We start from the raw sequence: 17,043 nt of genomic DNA, 5'->3' as shown, positions 1-17,043 counted from the left end.
ACAGTAAAAGTAATATATTAACAATGTATGCATAGTCGATATTATCGGTGCTTATACAATCTTACCTCATCCGTTGGTGTTTTAGAAGATATAGTCATTAGATTAGGTAGATCCTTGGTTGCAACTAAAGCTGATGATGTGACAGACCCGCCGAGTTAAAGCGCTTAATTAAGCGTAACCGCCATCACTGGCGCATTAGCTTAATTAAGTGTAACTTGACAGGCTGTTTCCAACCCACAGGCCGATCGAAACACACCAGAAGTCCCGCACGAAGGCGAGCGCAGAAGGTACCAGCAAAAATAACAATATTACAAAAATAGAAAATAATAGCAAGACTTTTACAAAGCAGCTTAAATTTAAAATTTACAATAGAAAAGATAGCAGCGGAAGAGAATCTAACCTACAGAGTATTTTTGCTAGAGGACCAATAAAACGAACTAAATAATTCTAGAACTACCGAGACGTGAAGACAAGGCGCCACATCGAGCCCACCGATATGACACCTAGTTAGCTCATAAACCTGAAATAGGGTAAACAACAAACCCTGAGCAACTAATACTCAGCAAGACTTACCCGACGTTTGGGTATACTTAGCCCACATATCTAGACATGCAAGGCATTTGGCTGGTGGTTTATTTTGCAGAAAAAGCAACTAAAGTAATTCCTTACTTTCATTATTTTAGCTTCAGGTTCTATATAAATTAACCCTCATCTAATATTTGCATAGACCTACTATAGCAATCATGGTGATGCAAGCAAAATAATTCAATGAGATCAATATTTTATATAAACATACCTAACTCACATTCTATATTTTTGCTACGGTGTGACAAAGAGACCAAGGCCCTCATAACCGCGAGACACGGCGAATCGATCCGATTTAACCTTGCAAGGTGGACCTAACCAACACGGCACGTATTTGCCCCGTCGGACTATACATGCCAACCATTCCCCTCCCCGCCTCGAACTACAGGAACCAGCCCAACGACATATGGTCAGCCGAGCTCAACGTGAGACCACCAAAAGTAAACATATGCATCCCAATTCTCCGCGACTACTCGACTCGCCCCAGGAGTTGGGTGCGGGTTCCTGTACTTTCGAAGCAGGGCAGTACTCGGCTTACCGGTTTCGACTACCTCCTACTCCCGGCATGTGGTTAGTACAATTCAATCCCCGATCAGCACTGCCACATCCACCGGTCCTTAATCGACACAGACGGGGCTAAGACACCCAGGAACCCTGTCCTGCTGCCATACCTATCCATCATCCCCGCCCGGTCTCATATCTCCATATCCATTACAATCCATTCCACCAATACTGAAGTATAAAGATAGTAATGTATCTCGCGAGTAACCGGCAATTACTCGGCTTCTAAAGTTTCCTGTGTCTCGCGAGTGACACGAAGCCACTCGACTTCTACCGGACTCTTTTAGCCTAGCACCGCTATCGACCTAGACTTACTAGTAAACCCAAGGTAAACCTAGGGATTATGCAACTAGGGTTTCAATCAATTCCCTAATACGTAATGCACAAGTAATAGATAAAACATATACATAGTGAATCATCATTTAAAATAATAGGACATGCACCGGGGCTTGCCTGAGGGTAACACTAAGTCAGTGTTAATGCTATCAAGGCCTTGGGCCCTTCCAACCTTGGGCCGGGTCTTCCGTTGCGCCAGCTGGTCCTTCTCTCTTTAGGATACATCCATCAAACACCGTCTTGGGGTTCGACTCCATACCGCGTGCTTCACGTCCACACATCGTACATCTAGCGTACCTAAATGAGGTGCAACGATGCATATGTATGAATGCATGAATAATGCAATAAAAAGTGGAGCAATACAAGCACAAGGTCGATATTGCCTAACTATAAACAACTACACCGGCGGAGGTTAATTAAACCTTACATGAGTCTACACAAAGTTAACCCAACTGGTTTTGTATTTTTTTTTTGAATTCTCCTAACTCCAACTATGCATTTTTAAACTATAAAAGTATTTTATCTAGCACCATTAAAATTACATGTAAAAATTGTCAAACAACACACTTTATAGTTCTATCCTACCGAGCATGGAAATATAAAGCTAATAAACCTAGTTTTACATGCACCACCGTTCAAATTCGAGACCAAAAATCCGGAGTATCCGGGAATATACCCGGAGTATCCGGGACAACATTTTCCGGAGTAACCGGGCACCTTCTCGGAGTATCCGGACTCCCAAATCCGGAGTTTCCGGGCCTATACCCGGAGTTTCGCCCGGAGTTTTCAAAACCCGGAGTTTCCGGGCCTATACCCGGAGTCTCTGGGCTTGACAGCATTTTCGCCCTAAAAACTGAAATTTTGATTGTGACAAAACCACCCCACCAAATTTGAAACCCTCTTGAATCCTAGTTGAAGGATGCATATGGAGATGATTGACCAAAGGAAATCACCTAGAACATCCTAAAACAACCAAATCGATGAGCCCTAGCTTATAGTACCTTGAGCTAGCTCCTCTTGCAAGAAAACTCGAAAACGATGTCGCCCCAAGGTGGAATACTTGTAGAAGATGATTTCCCTACGCCGAGTGAAGCTCCCTTGGCCTTGGAGTCAAGTTGAAATGGAAGATTTTTGGAATCTAGAGCTTAGGGGAGAGGGAGGAGAGGGAGAGCCCGTGAGGGAGATGAGGGAGAGAGAGGTCACGGGAGAGAGTGAGAGTGAGTGAGAGAGAGAGAGTGATATATTCTATTTAAATGATTGCGGGTCCAGATGACTAAATTATGGAAATGAAAACTCCACGCCCGGAGTCTCCGGGCCAATGGCCGGAGTATCCGGGGTGTTACAGTCCTACCCCCTTAAAGAAATCTCGTCCCGAGATTTAAAGGGAAAGCAAAGGTCGATGATTGACCTCTAGAAACTGTGTAAGATTCACGAGAGTTGGACATTTTTAAAAGAAACCAAGGAAATACTTGGAAGAAGGAAAAACGCTCAAAGGCACTTGTACCAGGTCAAACAAGGAACCGAACATCGGCTAAGCGGCACCAGGAAAACATAACAGGTTAGTGCAAGTAGAATACACGAAGAGACTCTCAATGGAAATTGATTAGAATGGATTAAATCAAGGATGTTTTTGAAAGGATCGAATTCTCTTGAGTTGGGAACATGAATCATTAGTGTCAGGGAAAGTTTTTGCTCAAGACCATTCTCGCCCAAGTTGTTTATTATTTTTAAGTTGCATGATGCAAGATGCTATGCAAGTTAGTGGACTTTATAAACTCCCACGTAAAACACCCCATTCGCATTTTTACACCCCCAAGGGCCTACCCCCTTAAAGAACAAAGGTAGAGGAAAAACGATTCCAACATTGCACAAAGAAGTGTCGATGTAGTTTCATCCACACGCACTTAAGCACCAGCGCGCACCCAGTGGCACAATCACGTGGCGGCTGCACACGCGAGGCCCTAGATCCCGTCGCGGCACTATAGGGCGTGGGACAAATCTCCACCATGTAAGAACCAATAATAAAACCCGAATAACATGATTGGATACAAAGAGATTAGAGAGCAGCCAGAAAATACATTCAAAGGCATATAATCCACATGGTCAGCCCAACTACCACTAATTTTTTTTTCTCCTAATTTTGCATGTCCCAACAATGCAATCTGATGTGATGCTATAGCGTGGTTGCCATGCAACAAATATGGGACCCTTTTAGTGCGGAATGACTATTCTGAATGTGATCAAGTTTCTAATTTATTTATATTTATTTGAGCAAGAATGCAAGCGAAACCGCTTTAGGTATAGGAATCAAGGCGATTAGTAATAACGAATACTCATACTAGAAGAACAACATGGTGGTTTTAGTAATCAAGAATGACCAGGACGCTTTGATGCATTTGAACGAATGATCTATGGACAAGGATGTACGATATCAGTTTAACATTGACCAAAAATAGTGGAAAACATCAATATTTGGATAAAAATAGAATGGTCATGGAACGACAGATGGGACATGGTTAGCTGATTATGGTGGAGAAAGGTATATCAAGAAAAACGACCAACAATTTTATTTAAGACTAGCATCCTTATTTTGATTCTCAAGACAACAAGATTTAATAATTCGTACATCCTAAATGGTGAACACAAAATCTCTCATATTTAGGGGGTGTATCTAAACAGCTCAAACTTTGGTATTCAAAGTTCTGCCAAACTCAACGGTTTATTTTGTTTAACTTTGCTTTACTTGAGTAATACCTATGTTCAAATTCCAAATTTCTCGATGGTTTTACAAGAGACATAGGTCAATTCATATACTGTTAACAATTTTAAAATACCGCCCGCAAATAGACAGAGATGGTTCTATATACATATATATATTTCAACAAGAACTGGATTCACTTTTCCTGAGTCAACTACCTTTAAGATGAAAATTGGCACAAATTAGAATACCTTAAGTAATACACGAATTTGAGCCAACTTTCCTAAACTGCGATTCCAAGCTAACGTAGAAAAGCGTTAAGTTTTTCTTCACAGCTATACAAAAACAGAGTTCAACCATATTAACCATAAACCAAATTTCATTTCTAAACTTGACTGGCATAGACTATGAACCGGCTTATAAAAAGCGATGTAGTAATATGTGAGGAAATTTATATAGACATGACACACAAAGCAAAACAAATGTATGACATGATACATGGATGACATGCACGTCCTCACAAAAGAAAAATATTTTTGCCAATCCAACTATGGCAATATACGGATATCCTTCGGTGGCACAGTACGTACTCTACCTATATACTAGCCGTTTACTATTAGTCTTTCCTACGTAAACGGGGTTAGTGTACCTGCAGAAAAATCACAATATATATATTCACACCTACTTAATGCCTGTGAGTTAGTTGAAACTATATTTACAGCCACCTGACATAACCTACACTATATAGGGCTTACGATCTAATCTCTCCTAATCCCTTAATCGCAAAGGAACGTAGATTTCTGAAATTTATTTTTAGTTTTGAAAACACCAAAATAATATTGCTGGTACCCCCTGGTGCATTTAAGCTCTGATACCAGCTGTGACAGACCCGCCGAGTTAAAGCGCTTAATTAAGCGTAACCGCCATCACTGGCGCATTAGCTTAATTAAGTGTAACTTGACAGGCTGTTTCCAACCCACAGGCCGATCGAAACACACCAGAAGTCCCGCACGAAGGCGAGCGCAGAAGGTACCAGCAAAAATAACAATATTACAAAAATAGAAAATAATAGCAAGACTTTTACAAAGCAGCTTAAATTTAAAATTTACAATAGAAAAGATAGCAGCGGAAGAGAATCTAACCTACAGAGTATTTTTGCTAGAGGACCAATAAAACGAACTAAATAATTCTAGAACTACCGAGACGTGAAGACAAGGCGCCACATCGAGCCCACCGATATGACACCTAGTTAGCTCATAAACCTGAAATAGGGTAAACAACAAACCCTGAGCAACTAATACTCAGCAAGACTTACCCGACGTTTGGGTATACTTAGCCCACATATCTAGACATGCAAGGCATTTGGCTGGTGGTTTATTTTGCAGAAAAAGCAACTAAAGTAATTCCTTACTTTCATTATTTTAGCTTCAGGTTCTATATAAATTAACCCTCATCTAATATTTGCATAGACCTACTATAGCAATCATGGTGATGCAAGCAAAATAATTCAATGAGATCAATATTTTATATAAACATACCTAACTCACATTCTATATTTTTGCTACGGTGTGACAAAGAGACCAAGGCCCTCATAACCGCGAGACACGGCGAATCGATCCGATTTAACCTTGCAAGGTGGACCTAACCAACACGGCACGTATTTGCCCCGTCGGACTATACATGCCAACCATTCCCCTCCCCGCCTCGAACTACAGGAACCAGCCCAACGACATATGGTCAGCCGAGCTCAACGTGAGACCACCAAAAGTAAACATATGCATCCCAATTCTCCGCGACTACTCGACTCGCCCCAGGAGTTGGGTGCGGGTTCCTGTACTTTCGAAGCAGGGCAGTACTCGGCTTACCGGTTTCGACTACCTCCTACTCCCGGCATGTGGTTAGTACAATTCAATCCCCGATCAGCACTGCCACATCCACCGGTCCTTAATCGACACAGACGGGGCTAAGACACCCAGGAACCCTGTCCTGCTGCCATACCTATCCATCATCCCCGCCCGGTCTCATATCTCCATATCCATTACAATCCATTCCACCAATACTGAAGTATAAAGATAGTAATGTATCTCGCGAGTAACCGGCAATTACTCGGCTTCTAAAGTTTCCTGTGTCTCGCGAGTGACACGAAGCCACTCGACTTCTACCGGACTCTTTTAGCCTAGCACCGCTATCGACCTAGACTTACTAGTAAACCCAAGGTAAACCTAGGGATTATGCAACTAGGGTTTCAATCAATTCCCTAATACGTAATGCACAAGTAATAGATAAAACATATACATAGTGAATCATCATTTAAAATAATAGGACATGCACCGGGGCTTGCCTGAGGGTAACACTAAGTCAGTGTTAATGCTATCAAGGCCTTGGGCCCTTCCAACCTTGGGCCGGGTCTTCCGTTGCGCCAGCTGGTCCTTCTCTCTTTAGGATACATCCATCAAACACCGTCTTGGGGTTCGACTCCATACCGCGTGCTTCACGTCCACACATCGTACATCTAGCGTACCTAAATGAGGTGCAACGATGCATATGTATGAATGCATGAATAATGCAATAAAAAGTGGAGCAATACAAGCACAAGGTCGATATTGCCTAACTATAAACAACTACACCGGCGGAGGTTAATTAAACCTTACATGAGTCTACACAAAGTTAACCCAACTGGTTTTGTATTTTTTTTTTGAATTCTCCTAACTCCAACTATGCATTTTTAAACTATAAAAGTATTTTATCTAGCACCATTAAAATTACATGTAAAAATTGTCAAACAACACACTTTATAGTTCTATCCTACCGAGCATGGAAGTATAAAGCTAATAAACCTAGTTTTACATGCACCACCGTTCAAATTCGAGACCAAAAATCCGGAGTATCCGGGAATATACCCGGAGTATCCGGGACAACATTTTCCGGAGTAACCGGGCACCTTCTCGGAGTATCCGGACTCCCAAATCCGGAGTTTCCGGGCCTATACCCGGAGTTTCGCCCGGAGTTTTCAAAACCCGGAGTTTCCGGGCCTATACCCGGAGTCTCTGGGCTTGACAGCATTTTCGCCCTAAAAACTGAAATTTTGATTGTGACAAAACCACCCCACCAAATTTGAAACCCTCTTGAATCCTAGTTGAAGGATGCATATGGAGATGATTGACCAAAGGAAATCACCTAGAACATCCTAAAACAACCAAATCGATGAGCCCTAGCTTATAGTACCTTGAGCTAGCTCCTCTTGCAAGAAAACTCGAAAACGATGTCGCCCCAAGGTGGAATACTTGTAGAAGATGATTTCCCTACGCCGAGTGAAGCTCCCTTGGCCTTGGAGTCAAGTTGAAATGGAAGATTTTTGGAATCTAGAGCTTAGGGGAGAGGGAGGAGAGGGAGAGCCCGTGAGGGAGATGAGGGAGAGAGAGGTCACGGGAGAGAGTGAGAGTGAGTGAGAGAGAGAGAGTGATATATTCTATTTAAATGATTGCGGGTCCAGATGACTAAATTATGGAAATGAAAACTCCACGCCCGGAGTCTCCGGGCCAATGGCCGGAGTATCCGGGGTGTTACAGATGATGTTTTTGATCCTTGTGCGTATGATTGAGTGCTTAATAATGGGAGTGCTTCCTGCTTTCCATGGCATTCTTTTATCAACAGGTTCTCAAAGGATAGACGTTCAGTCCTCATACTCTTTTTTATGTAGAATCCTTACGACAAATGTGAACTTATAAATTTGTGATGTTCAGCTGATAATGGTTTATAGCTGCACATGACAATGCCTTGTGAATTTGTGATGTTCAGAAGCGATACACATGACAACATGCCCCACATGAGAGAGTGTTTATGAATTTTTGGAATGTTTGTTATATGTTAATTTCTTTTGGTGGGAACATTATATTTCGTCATGTTCAATTCCTACTGGTATAACAGAAATAACCCTATTTAAGAACAACAGATTCATGTGAAGATCCATCCTTTTATTTTTCTTATCAAAAAGCTATTTCTGCAATGGAGTGGGAAGCTTCTGTCTGGTGGTACATGCAGGTAGATGATACAGAAGCTATCAATTTCCTGGTGACAAGTCAAGTAATCTCTCTGTGCTTGCGAATCATGGAGACAAACAGTGAGCTCCCGACGTATGTCATGCCTTCTTTTTGCATCTGCCCAGCCATGGCACATCATGTTAATCCTATTCGTCAGCATGCTTACTGAATGAACCAAATGACTAAACGATAGGTAACCACTGCTTCCATTCACTAATTAGCCAGGTGCACACATGCAGGTGGCCACTTCCATCGTCAGAAAGATCATGCTAGATGAGTTTGGGTTGCAGTATATCTGCACCATCGCGGACCATTTCTGCGAGGCAGCCATAGCTTTGGCGGCCATGGTGAGCGCGGTGGCCAGCATATAGGGCCTATGTTGGAGAAGTTAAAAATGCATAGGCTATCTACCTCTTTTTTTAGGTGCTTGGTGCTCTGGTTCTTGCGTGTGTGTTGGGGTGGGAGGGGTGCCTCGTGCCTGAGCTCCTGGAGCTCGCTGGAACGGGGTCTCGGGATGTTGTTTAAGAATTTGAGAGCATGAGGAGGTAGAAGAGGGAGAGGGATTTCCGTTTTGGCAGTTTTTTTTGGAGGATTGAGGTTGTCCTGGGATAGATGGGAGCGCGTGGTCGCCATGGCAACAGCAGGAGTAGCAGCTCGCGGGAGTCTTGCTCGCGCTCATGGGGACCTCGATCTCGTGAGCTTCTTTGAATCCCACCACCTTGAGTCTCTAGATCAGCCTAGGAATCGCTGCACGGAGCACCTGGGTGAGCTTCGGCTGCTACCATCTGGGATTGGGACGAGCCAGTGCGCCCGCGGAGCACGCGCGGAAGCTGCCGTCATCGCCGATGCAGCAGCCGCAGTAGCCCATGCGCTGTCGGACGGAGCAATCGGGCGAGCGGCCGCTGTCGCCACCTGGATCTGCACCATGTGAGGGGAGGGGAAGGGCAGTGAGCGGGACCGACAGAGACGGGTGCCGGCGGCGGACACACCTGCGCGGGCCGGTGGAGGGCGAGCGACGTGTACCAAGGAGTCAAGGACTGATGGAGGTCGAGCGGCGGGTGGCGTGGGGGAACTTGGCGGCGGCCGCGAGGGCCATTGGCGCCAGGCCGCGAGTGGAGGGAGCGCCGGCGGAGGGAGCTCCGTTGGTGGAGCGAGTGGAGAGAGGTCCGCCGGTGGAGTGAGCGCTGGCGGAGGAGGGAGCGCCGGCGGCGAAAGAGGTTGACGGATGGCCCATTCGTCCAGTCGTTCCCGATTGCTGTAGAAGTGGAAAGAGAAATATAAAGGAGGCGGAACGGGCGGGAAGAGCAGGCGGAACGGGCGGCATGTTTGCATCAGGCATTGTTAAGTTCCGTCCGATTTCAATCCAATGGCTGGAATAATTTTTGATGGCGTGGCTTAATGGTAGCTCGGGGAATAACCCAGGTTTCGATTCTTAAAGATACGCCCTGCTAAATGTGCTGCTAGAATAATTAGATGCAAACACACGTTCCGGTTCCTTTGACAAGAGCATTACATGATCAAAAGAGTTCTACACGCCTCCTCTAGGAGAACTCATTTCTTTTTGCAGGACATTGTCATTGTCTGACAGAATTTGCCAAACGTACCAAATGCATGAAAAAAAGAGAGCCTTTTGCCATCTTTCTCACTTTACACCAGCCAACACATTTTTCACATTTTCACACGCATTTGAAGTCGTTTTGATATAGTTTCAAACCAAATCAAAAATTTTGTCTAACAAAAAACAGTAAAATTATAATCATATTTATCCAGGACCCTCCTTTTGCCCCCTACTAGGCAAAGAGAAAAAATGTGCCCCCTCTTAAAAAAAGGGGGTAAAAGCATCAATTTTTTTCTAGGGCAAAAAATCTTTTTTTTTTGGAAATGAGCTATCCGACGTGGCACACCAGCCTCTCGTGTTGCCAAGCCAACCGTGGACGCATACACGCATCCGCTTCACTCCGTCTCCTGCCTCCCAGCGCTCATCCATCCACCACCGCCCCTGTAATAAAAGCCTCCGAATCCGGGGGCCTCGTGTGCCCCGTCCTCCTCGTCGCCGGCGGAGCCACCTCCGCCCACCGCAGCTCGCTGACCTCTCGCCGGGGAAGGAGCACCGCGGCGAGCTTCTCCACCGCCGCCTTCCACCTGACCCCACCCTCCGAGATTGGAAGCGGCGGCGGCGGCGGCGGCTGCCGGCCATGGCGATCCCGCTCGTGCTAGTCGTGCTCCCCCTCGGCCTGCTCTTCCTCCTCTCCGGCCTCATCGTCAACACCATCCAGGTAGCCTCCCTCCCCCACCGGGGCTCAGCTCGATTTGTTTGCCTTTTCCATTTTGGGCGGCGGCCGGGGTGATCTGATTCGATTGCTGAGCAAAAGATTTGATCTTTTCCCCCTTTGAACACACAATCTTTTTTCAACATTTTCGTTGGATTCCTTGGCTGTAGTTGCGCGTTTTAGGTTAATTATTGCTGATGCGTGTTTTACTGAAAGATTTGGTCTTTTTAGACACTAGGGATGGCACCCGCGGGTGCGGGTGCGGGTTTGGCAAAAACCCGCCCGCAGGCAAACCCGCAGGATTGGAAAAAACCCGCCCGCGAGCAAACCCGCGGGTGCATTTTTGCACCCGCACCCGCACCCGCGGATTTCGGGCGGGTTTCGGGTGTCCGCGGGTCTAACAACAGATATAATAAAAATGTATAAATTCATCAATTTAAACAGTCAAATAACACATTTCTATAAGTAATAAGAGCAAACTAGCAACAAATCCATTAGTTCAAAGTAATAAGGACAAACTAACAATAAATTCATAAGTTATGTGCTCATTTTGTAGTTAGGATAGTTGAGATGAACCTTATCTAAGTAGGTTGGGTTGTGGTTTTTTTTTCCAGACGGATGCGGGTCCACCTGCGGGTGGAATCTCAAATCCGCACCCGCACCCGCAATATGCGGGTGCGGGTGCGGGTCCACCCACGGGTGAAATACCAGACCCGCACCCGCATCCATCGGGTTTAAAATCCGCGGATACCCGCATCCGCGGGTGGAATTGCCATCCCTATTAGACACAGATTGTCACGGTCGCCTTCTGGGATTTCGTTCGTCATGATGATTCCTGAAGTTTTTTAAGTCAAAGATGTGTTTTTTTTGGGGGGAAAGCTTCATGTGGGCCTGCTAATTTTTCTGCTAGTACAATGCTTTTGTAAAATATAATTCGGAAATTTCCCTTGGCAGTGGTTTGCGGCTAAGGGTGGTAGTTGTACTCAAAACTTCATATTGTTACCGAAATGATCAGAAACTTACTGCAATTGATCTGTTAATGACATGAACTACAACCACCACCCAGCAATTCTTGATCTGTTTGAATTTTCCAGGCCATTCTATTTGTGACAATAAGGCCCTTCTCAAAGAGCTTCTATCGGCGGATCAACAGATTCCTGGCCGAGCTGCTGTGGCTTCAGCTGGTTTGGGTTGTGGACTGGTGGGCAGGCGTTAAGGTATGTAGATGTGATCAACATCAAAGCAAAATTTTGTTCCGCATTGCATTTTTAGATTAGTTTTACCTTGTTTTTTGTTGCTACATTAGAATTTGAAGTTGCATTAGCGCCACGAGTCAGGTGCCGTTCGCATCATTTTGTCCGTTTGCTAGTCAACATTACTTGCACCTGTCATGTGTCGTGTTTTGGAAATGTTATCCAGTGGATATAGCTAGCATTTATGAACGAACTGAGCAAAGCGACTATTTTCAGTGTTAGAACCTAACAGAATCTGGTAGCTGGATATGTAACCGAATATAGTAAGCAAAGCGGTTTCAAGAACTTAGCTCTCCCACACATCAAGTTCCATCAAAGTCACTCCCGAGGACCAACACAACAGAACTATTAGGGGCATTGATAAAGATTGACAACCTACCTTGGCTAGAGTTGAGTGTGATGTGTTTAAGGGCCATACTGGGAAAACCATCATGCTATTGAGTACTGACCTACTATTCAACTCTGTGATGCTGCCTTTTGGTGAACTTTTGTTGCATATCCTATAAACATGGACATATTAGTGCATGAACTGATAAGTGTGGCTTGTAAAACTGAAAAGGGAAGATACCCGTGGCAGTGTGGCTTGTAAAACTAAAAAGAAAGATAGTTAACCTTTTCATTTTGTTCTGATGCATTATGGAAGTATTACATAATAGTAGACATGATGATTTAACGTTTACTTAACTTGCTTAAACGTACAACAAATGAGCTTCTCATTGAGGCTTTTGTTTCTTCCTTTTCATGAATCTATCTAAATGAACATACTTCTTAAGTACGCAGTGTACAAACATAATGTTCAAATGATGTTTACAAAGAAATTAGTGGTGTTTTCTCCCTATCACAATATAATTCTGTTCACGTTCTGCAGGTACAACTTCATGCTGATGAGGAAACTTACCGATCAATGGGTAAGGAGCCAACTTTAAAATTTTGTTACCCAAATTCCTGGTGCTTACAGTAACCGCCATGCCAACTTACCGATCAATGAGTTGGACTGCAAGCTTATCTGAATAATTCTGTAGGTAAAGAGCATGCACTCGTCATATCAAATCATCGGAGTGATATCGATTGGCTTATTGGATGGATATTGGCACAGGTTGTTATCTCTGATCTTTCTGAACAGCTGTTACAAACTTGTATAGTTTATTGATTTCCATTTCTTTTCTGGGCTTGTGTTCAGCGCTCAGGATGCCTTGGAAGTGCGCTTGCTATGATGAAGAAGTCATCAAAGTTCCTTCCAGTGAGTTATCTGATATGTATTTTTCTGTAGCATGTAATTTTGCAATTTATATTCTCATTGGCTAGTGCCATTAATTGTAAAGAACATGCAAAAAGTTATTTGTAGCAAAAGTAAGCAACATAAACAAGCATATTTGGGAGTAGAAACTTGCTTGTCTAGTATCAAGAAATTAGGATAGCATATTACTTTGTCATGTTCTCATCGTAACAACTGTGGGTTGCAGTTGATGTATGACTCCCAAGGAAAATTTCTTAAAGATTTGTTCTTACTATACAACTGCACCAACCGCTAAATATCAACGACAGCCTGAGTGAAATTGATAGTACTTCTATTTTATTTTGGACTGGAGAGTCTTTTTTTATGTTAGCTATTGAGATCCAGCGTTAATAACTGAGAAGCAGGAGTGTTTCTAGAAGTACCATTGCCTATTTTCACGGAGTCCACCGATGTGGAATAGAAGGTAGATCTGGAAATAAAATATAATAAAATAAAATGACATAACAAAGCTCAGATAGTATACTTTTGGCAAAAGAAAAAAATAGGAAATATGTAACCATGATCAGGTTCAGTTATTTGGAAGTTACTCATATTTATGGTAGGATCCGTTTATGTTTATAAGGCATTCGTGCACTAGCAGCAAGTGAAGTAAAGATGCCTGGTGTCAGATCCTGCTTGAGTTAAATGTTACCATCTCTGCATAGTAGATGGCACATGCTTTGATGTCCTGTAAGTCATCCTTATCACTTTCTGCAGGTTATTGGCTGGTCCATGTGGTTTGCAGAATACCTCTTTTTGGAGAGGAGCTGGGCAAAGGATGAAAAGACACTAAAGGTAACTCTCCACCGTTTATGCACAAGGAATTTTAGTTTTCCCTTTTCACCTAGTGATCTTGTAAATCTTGATTGTAGTGGGGCCTCCAAAGGCTGAAAGACTTCCCCAGACCATTTTGGCTAGCCCTTTTCGTTGAGGGTACTCGCTTTACTCCAGCAAAGCTTCTCGCAGCTCAGGAGTATGCAGCTTCACAGGGATTGCCAGCTCCGCGAAATGTACTTATTCCACGCACCAAGGTACCTCGCTGTTCCCACTTTGAAATGGTTCTAATCCAACATTTCAAATGAACAATAACTTTTACTAACATTAGCCTTCTGTTATATTGTACATAACAGACTTCATCAGTGATTCTAATTCCAAAGTGTAACTTGGGATGCTCCAAAAAAACTACATTGTTCATATGATTTGAAGTTCATTCACAGAGCACATCCCTTGTAATGTTTTGAATATAGAATTATAGATCACAAAAATTGTCAGCAGTTGGCTGCATGTTTTATGTGCATGACTGCTGGTAGAACTAATAACATATTTGTTGTTTCCAGTTGTGCAAACTTGAAAGGAAAAATGGAAACTTTTTGTACATTGATGATACAACTACCATCATAAAAGCTAATCTTGATATTCCAATACAGCATTTCAGACTAGTACATAAATAACAGATACTGGGTGCTTTCTTAATTTGATGGAATGACTGGGTAATTTATCTATTCATAACAGCTACAGACAATAGTTATCTAGAAAATATGGTTGTATCGTATATTTTGCCTCTTGTGTATTTGTGGCACCACTTTATTATGTTTTGCAATAAATTATGTACTGATACCTTCTGTGGAAAATTCCAGGGATTTGTATCTGCTGTGAGTATTATGCGGGATTTTGTTCCAGCCATTTATGATACAACTGTAATAGTTCCAAAAGACTCTCCTCAACCAACAATGCTGCGGATTTTGAAAGGGCAACCATCAGTGGTAAGTTTGCTAACTTAATGAATATCTGAAGGTAGACCTATATGGAACTAGTCGCATCAACTAACCACTGAATTGAGTTGATTATTTTTCAGTACTATGGTGTCTTAAAGTCAAATCGGACACAGTACATCATAATAAATTGTGAATTTCAATGCCCAATTACTTACTGTAGTGTTAAGACAAATTTACTACATTTTTTCTCTAGATACATGTTCGCATGAAACGCCATGCAATGAGTGAGATGCCAAAGTCAGATGAGGATGTTTCAAAGTGGTGCAAAGATATATTTGTAGCAAAGGTACTGAACTATATGTAGTTATTTTCAGATGTATTTTGGTTGGAGCTTGTTGAAAATTAAAATTCTTCATTAATTCATTTATTGTTCGACCTATTATTAATTCTTAAGTACATACCATCTGTCTCCCTTTTTGCTACAGGATGCCTTGCTGGATAAGCATTTGGCAACAGGCACATTTGATGAGGAGATTAGACCAATTGGTCGCCCGGTGAAATCATTGCTGGTAAAAACTCAATACAATAGCATGTTATTTAAATATAATCTGCCACAGCATTATCACTGGCAGTGATTATTGTCTTTGCTGAACAAGAAAAAGTTGGTCTTGCTGCGATGGACAAATGGTGTTTTTGTGTAAATGTGTTAGTTTCAGGGTCCTGCTCATGGGCCAGGTTACATAAGTCAAGCAAGTGTCCTGTGAAATTTTGATGCTACTGATACATCCTGTGCAACCAAGAAAATGCCGTACTAGTATTAAGGATTGTCCAGAATGACCACTTCGGGCTTAACTTCTGCCCAAGACTCAAGTGGTTGTTGTGGTTGGCGACTAGTATTGGGACTTTGGATTTTGGGCCATAGAAGAAGTGGTTGTGCTGTCCCAAGTTTCACTAGGAGTACTGCCTTGTAGAAACCTCTGACAGCTGTCGCTCTGTTTTAGGAAACCCTTCTTTTGGTACTCATTGTAAAATTTATCTTGCCATTTTATAGCTCAATAGCTTTGCTTTAACTGAATTGAGACGCCATCTGCAAGTGCATTAGCAGTTTAGCATCTCATTTCCTTTTTCTCCTAATGCAACAGGTGACCTTGTTTTGGGCATGTCTCCTCCTATTCGGCGCCATCCAGTTCTTCAAGTGGACGCAACTCCTATCGACATGGAGAGGCGTAGCGTTCACCGCTGCCGGGATGGCCCTAGTAACGGGGGTCATGCATGTGTTTATCATGTTCACCCAGGCGGAGCGGTCGAGCTCCGCAAGGGCAGCACGCAACCGGGTGAAGAAAGAATGATAGGATGACGGTATTCCGGGTCTGGTAAAAGGCAATCCACTGAATGGCTGCAGATTCAATTCATAGACACCAAATTTGAGGGTCTCTGGGCCAGACACCAAACTTGTTGTACTCAACAGGAAGCGCATAGCGCTATTCTTGTATTCTGTATTCTGGAAGGGAGTTGTTTTCTTTGTTTTCCTTTTGTCAGCGGAACTGTAGGATATGGATTCGTTGGTAATTTTACCCCTGCCGCCGTGCCGCGTTATGTGGAAGTCTTCAGTGATTTATGGATTAGCTAAGCTTTCCATCTTTACTAGTGGCGTGTGATTTTTTTTGCAGTAAAAGTTGTGTGACTCTGGAGCCTGTGTTCAGGCATGTCTGTTTCTGACAAGGGGAATGTTCAGTAGGAGACCGGCACATCCTCCTGCGCATGCTGAAGGGGAAGGTGTGCGAACTGAGAGCTTTTGATCTGTCTCTCCAGCAATTCACATCACACTGACGCCGACACCCGGAGATTCTCACCATCGAATGCAACATACGGAATATTTGGTGAAATTTGGACTATAAATATATTTTTCCTAAGAAAAGCTATAGCAAATTTAGTTTGGTTGGGTGTTGCTACTATCAAGTGAAAACTCGCCCAACTGCATTCAAAAAAGGAATCAAAATACGCGCATGTGGTGCTCAGATAAGAACGCATGTGGTGCTCAGATAAGAACGCGGGAGATCACTAGTCAGTAAACAGTAGCAATATTCACACAATAGTCAGTAAACAGTAGCAATATTCACACAACTGTCACCTTGTGCACATCTCCGGTGATCGCCTTGTTGCACACAACTCTCATATGGGAAATCGTGTGAAATTTGTTAGCCATTTCCTATCTCAGTAACTTTGTTTCCAGAAATGAGTGCCCTTTAAACACTGCTTGAGACTGTCACAATGTATATATCTCAGTAACATTCACCGATAAACTGCAA

The 17,043-nt window shown here is 43.2% G+C and overlaps 1 protein-coding gene across 1 annotated transcript; it reads left to right on the top strand.

Moving 5' to 3' along the window:
• The first annotated feature begins 10,140 nt into the window (after nucleotides 1–10,140).
• On the top strand, nucleotides 10,141–16,378 carry LOC120645120 (1-acyl-sn-glycerol-3-phosphate acyltransferase PLS1-like). The gene is made up of 11 exons (XM_039921880.1): nucleotides 10,141–10,496; nucleotides 11,585–11,707; nucleotides 12,612–12,651; nucleotides 12,766–12,839; nucleotides 12,924–12,983; nucleotides 13,737–13,814; nucleotides 13,892–14,050; nucleotides 14,657–14,782; nucleotides 14,988–15,080; nucleotides 15,220–15,303; nucleotides 15,877–16,378. Exons 1-11 carry the CDS (start codon nucleotides 10,416–10,418, stop codon nucleotides 16,081–16,083), a joined length of 1,125 nt encoding a protein of 374 aa, XP_039777814.1. The 5' UTR covers nucleotides 10,141–10,415; the 3' UTR covers nucleotides 16,084–16,378.
• Nucleotides 16,379–17,043: the final 665 nt, after the last annotated feature.

The sequence above is a fragment of the Panicum virgatum genome, chromosome 8K (assembly GCF_016808335.1).
Source record: "Panicum virgatum strain AP13 chromosome 8K, P.virgatum_v5, whole genome shotgun sequence".
Taxonomy (NCBI): Eukaryota; Viridiplantae; Streptophyta; class Magnoliopsida; order Poales; family Poaceae; genus Panicum; species Panicum virgatum.
Note: the sequence above shows the minus strand (reverse complement) of the source record. Positions and strands in the feature narration are given on the sequence as shown.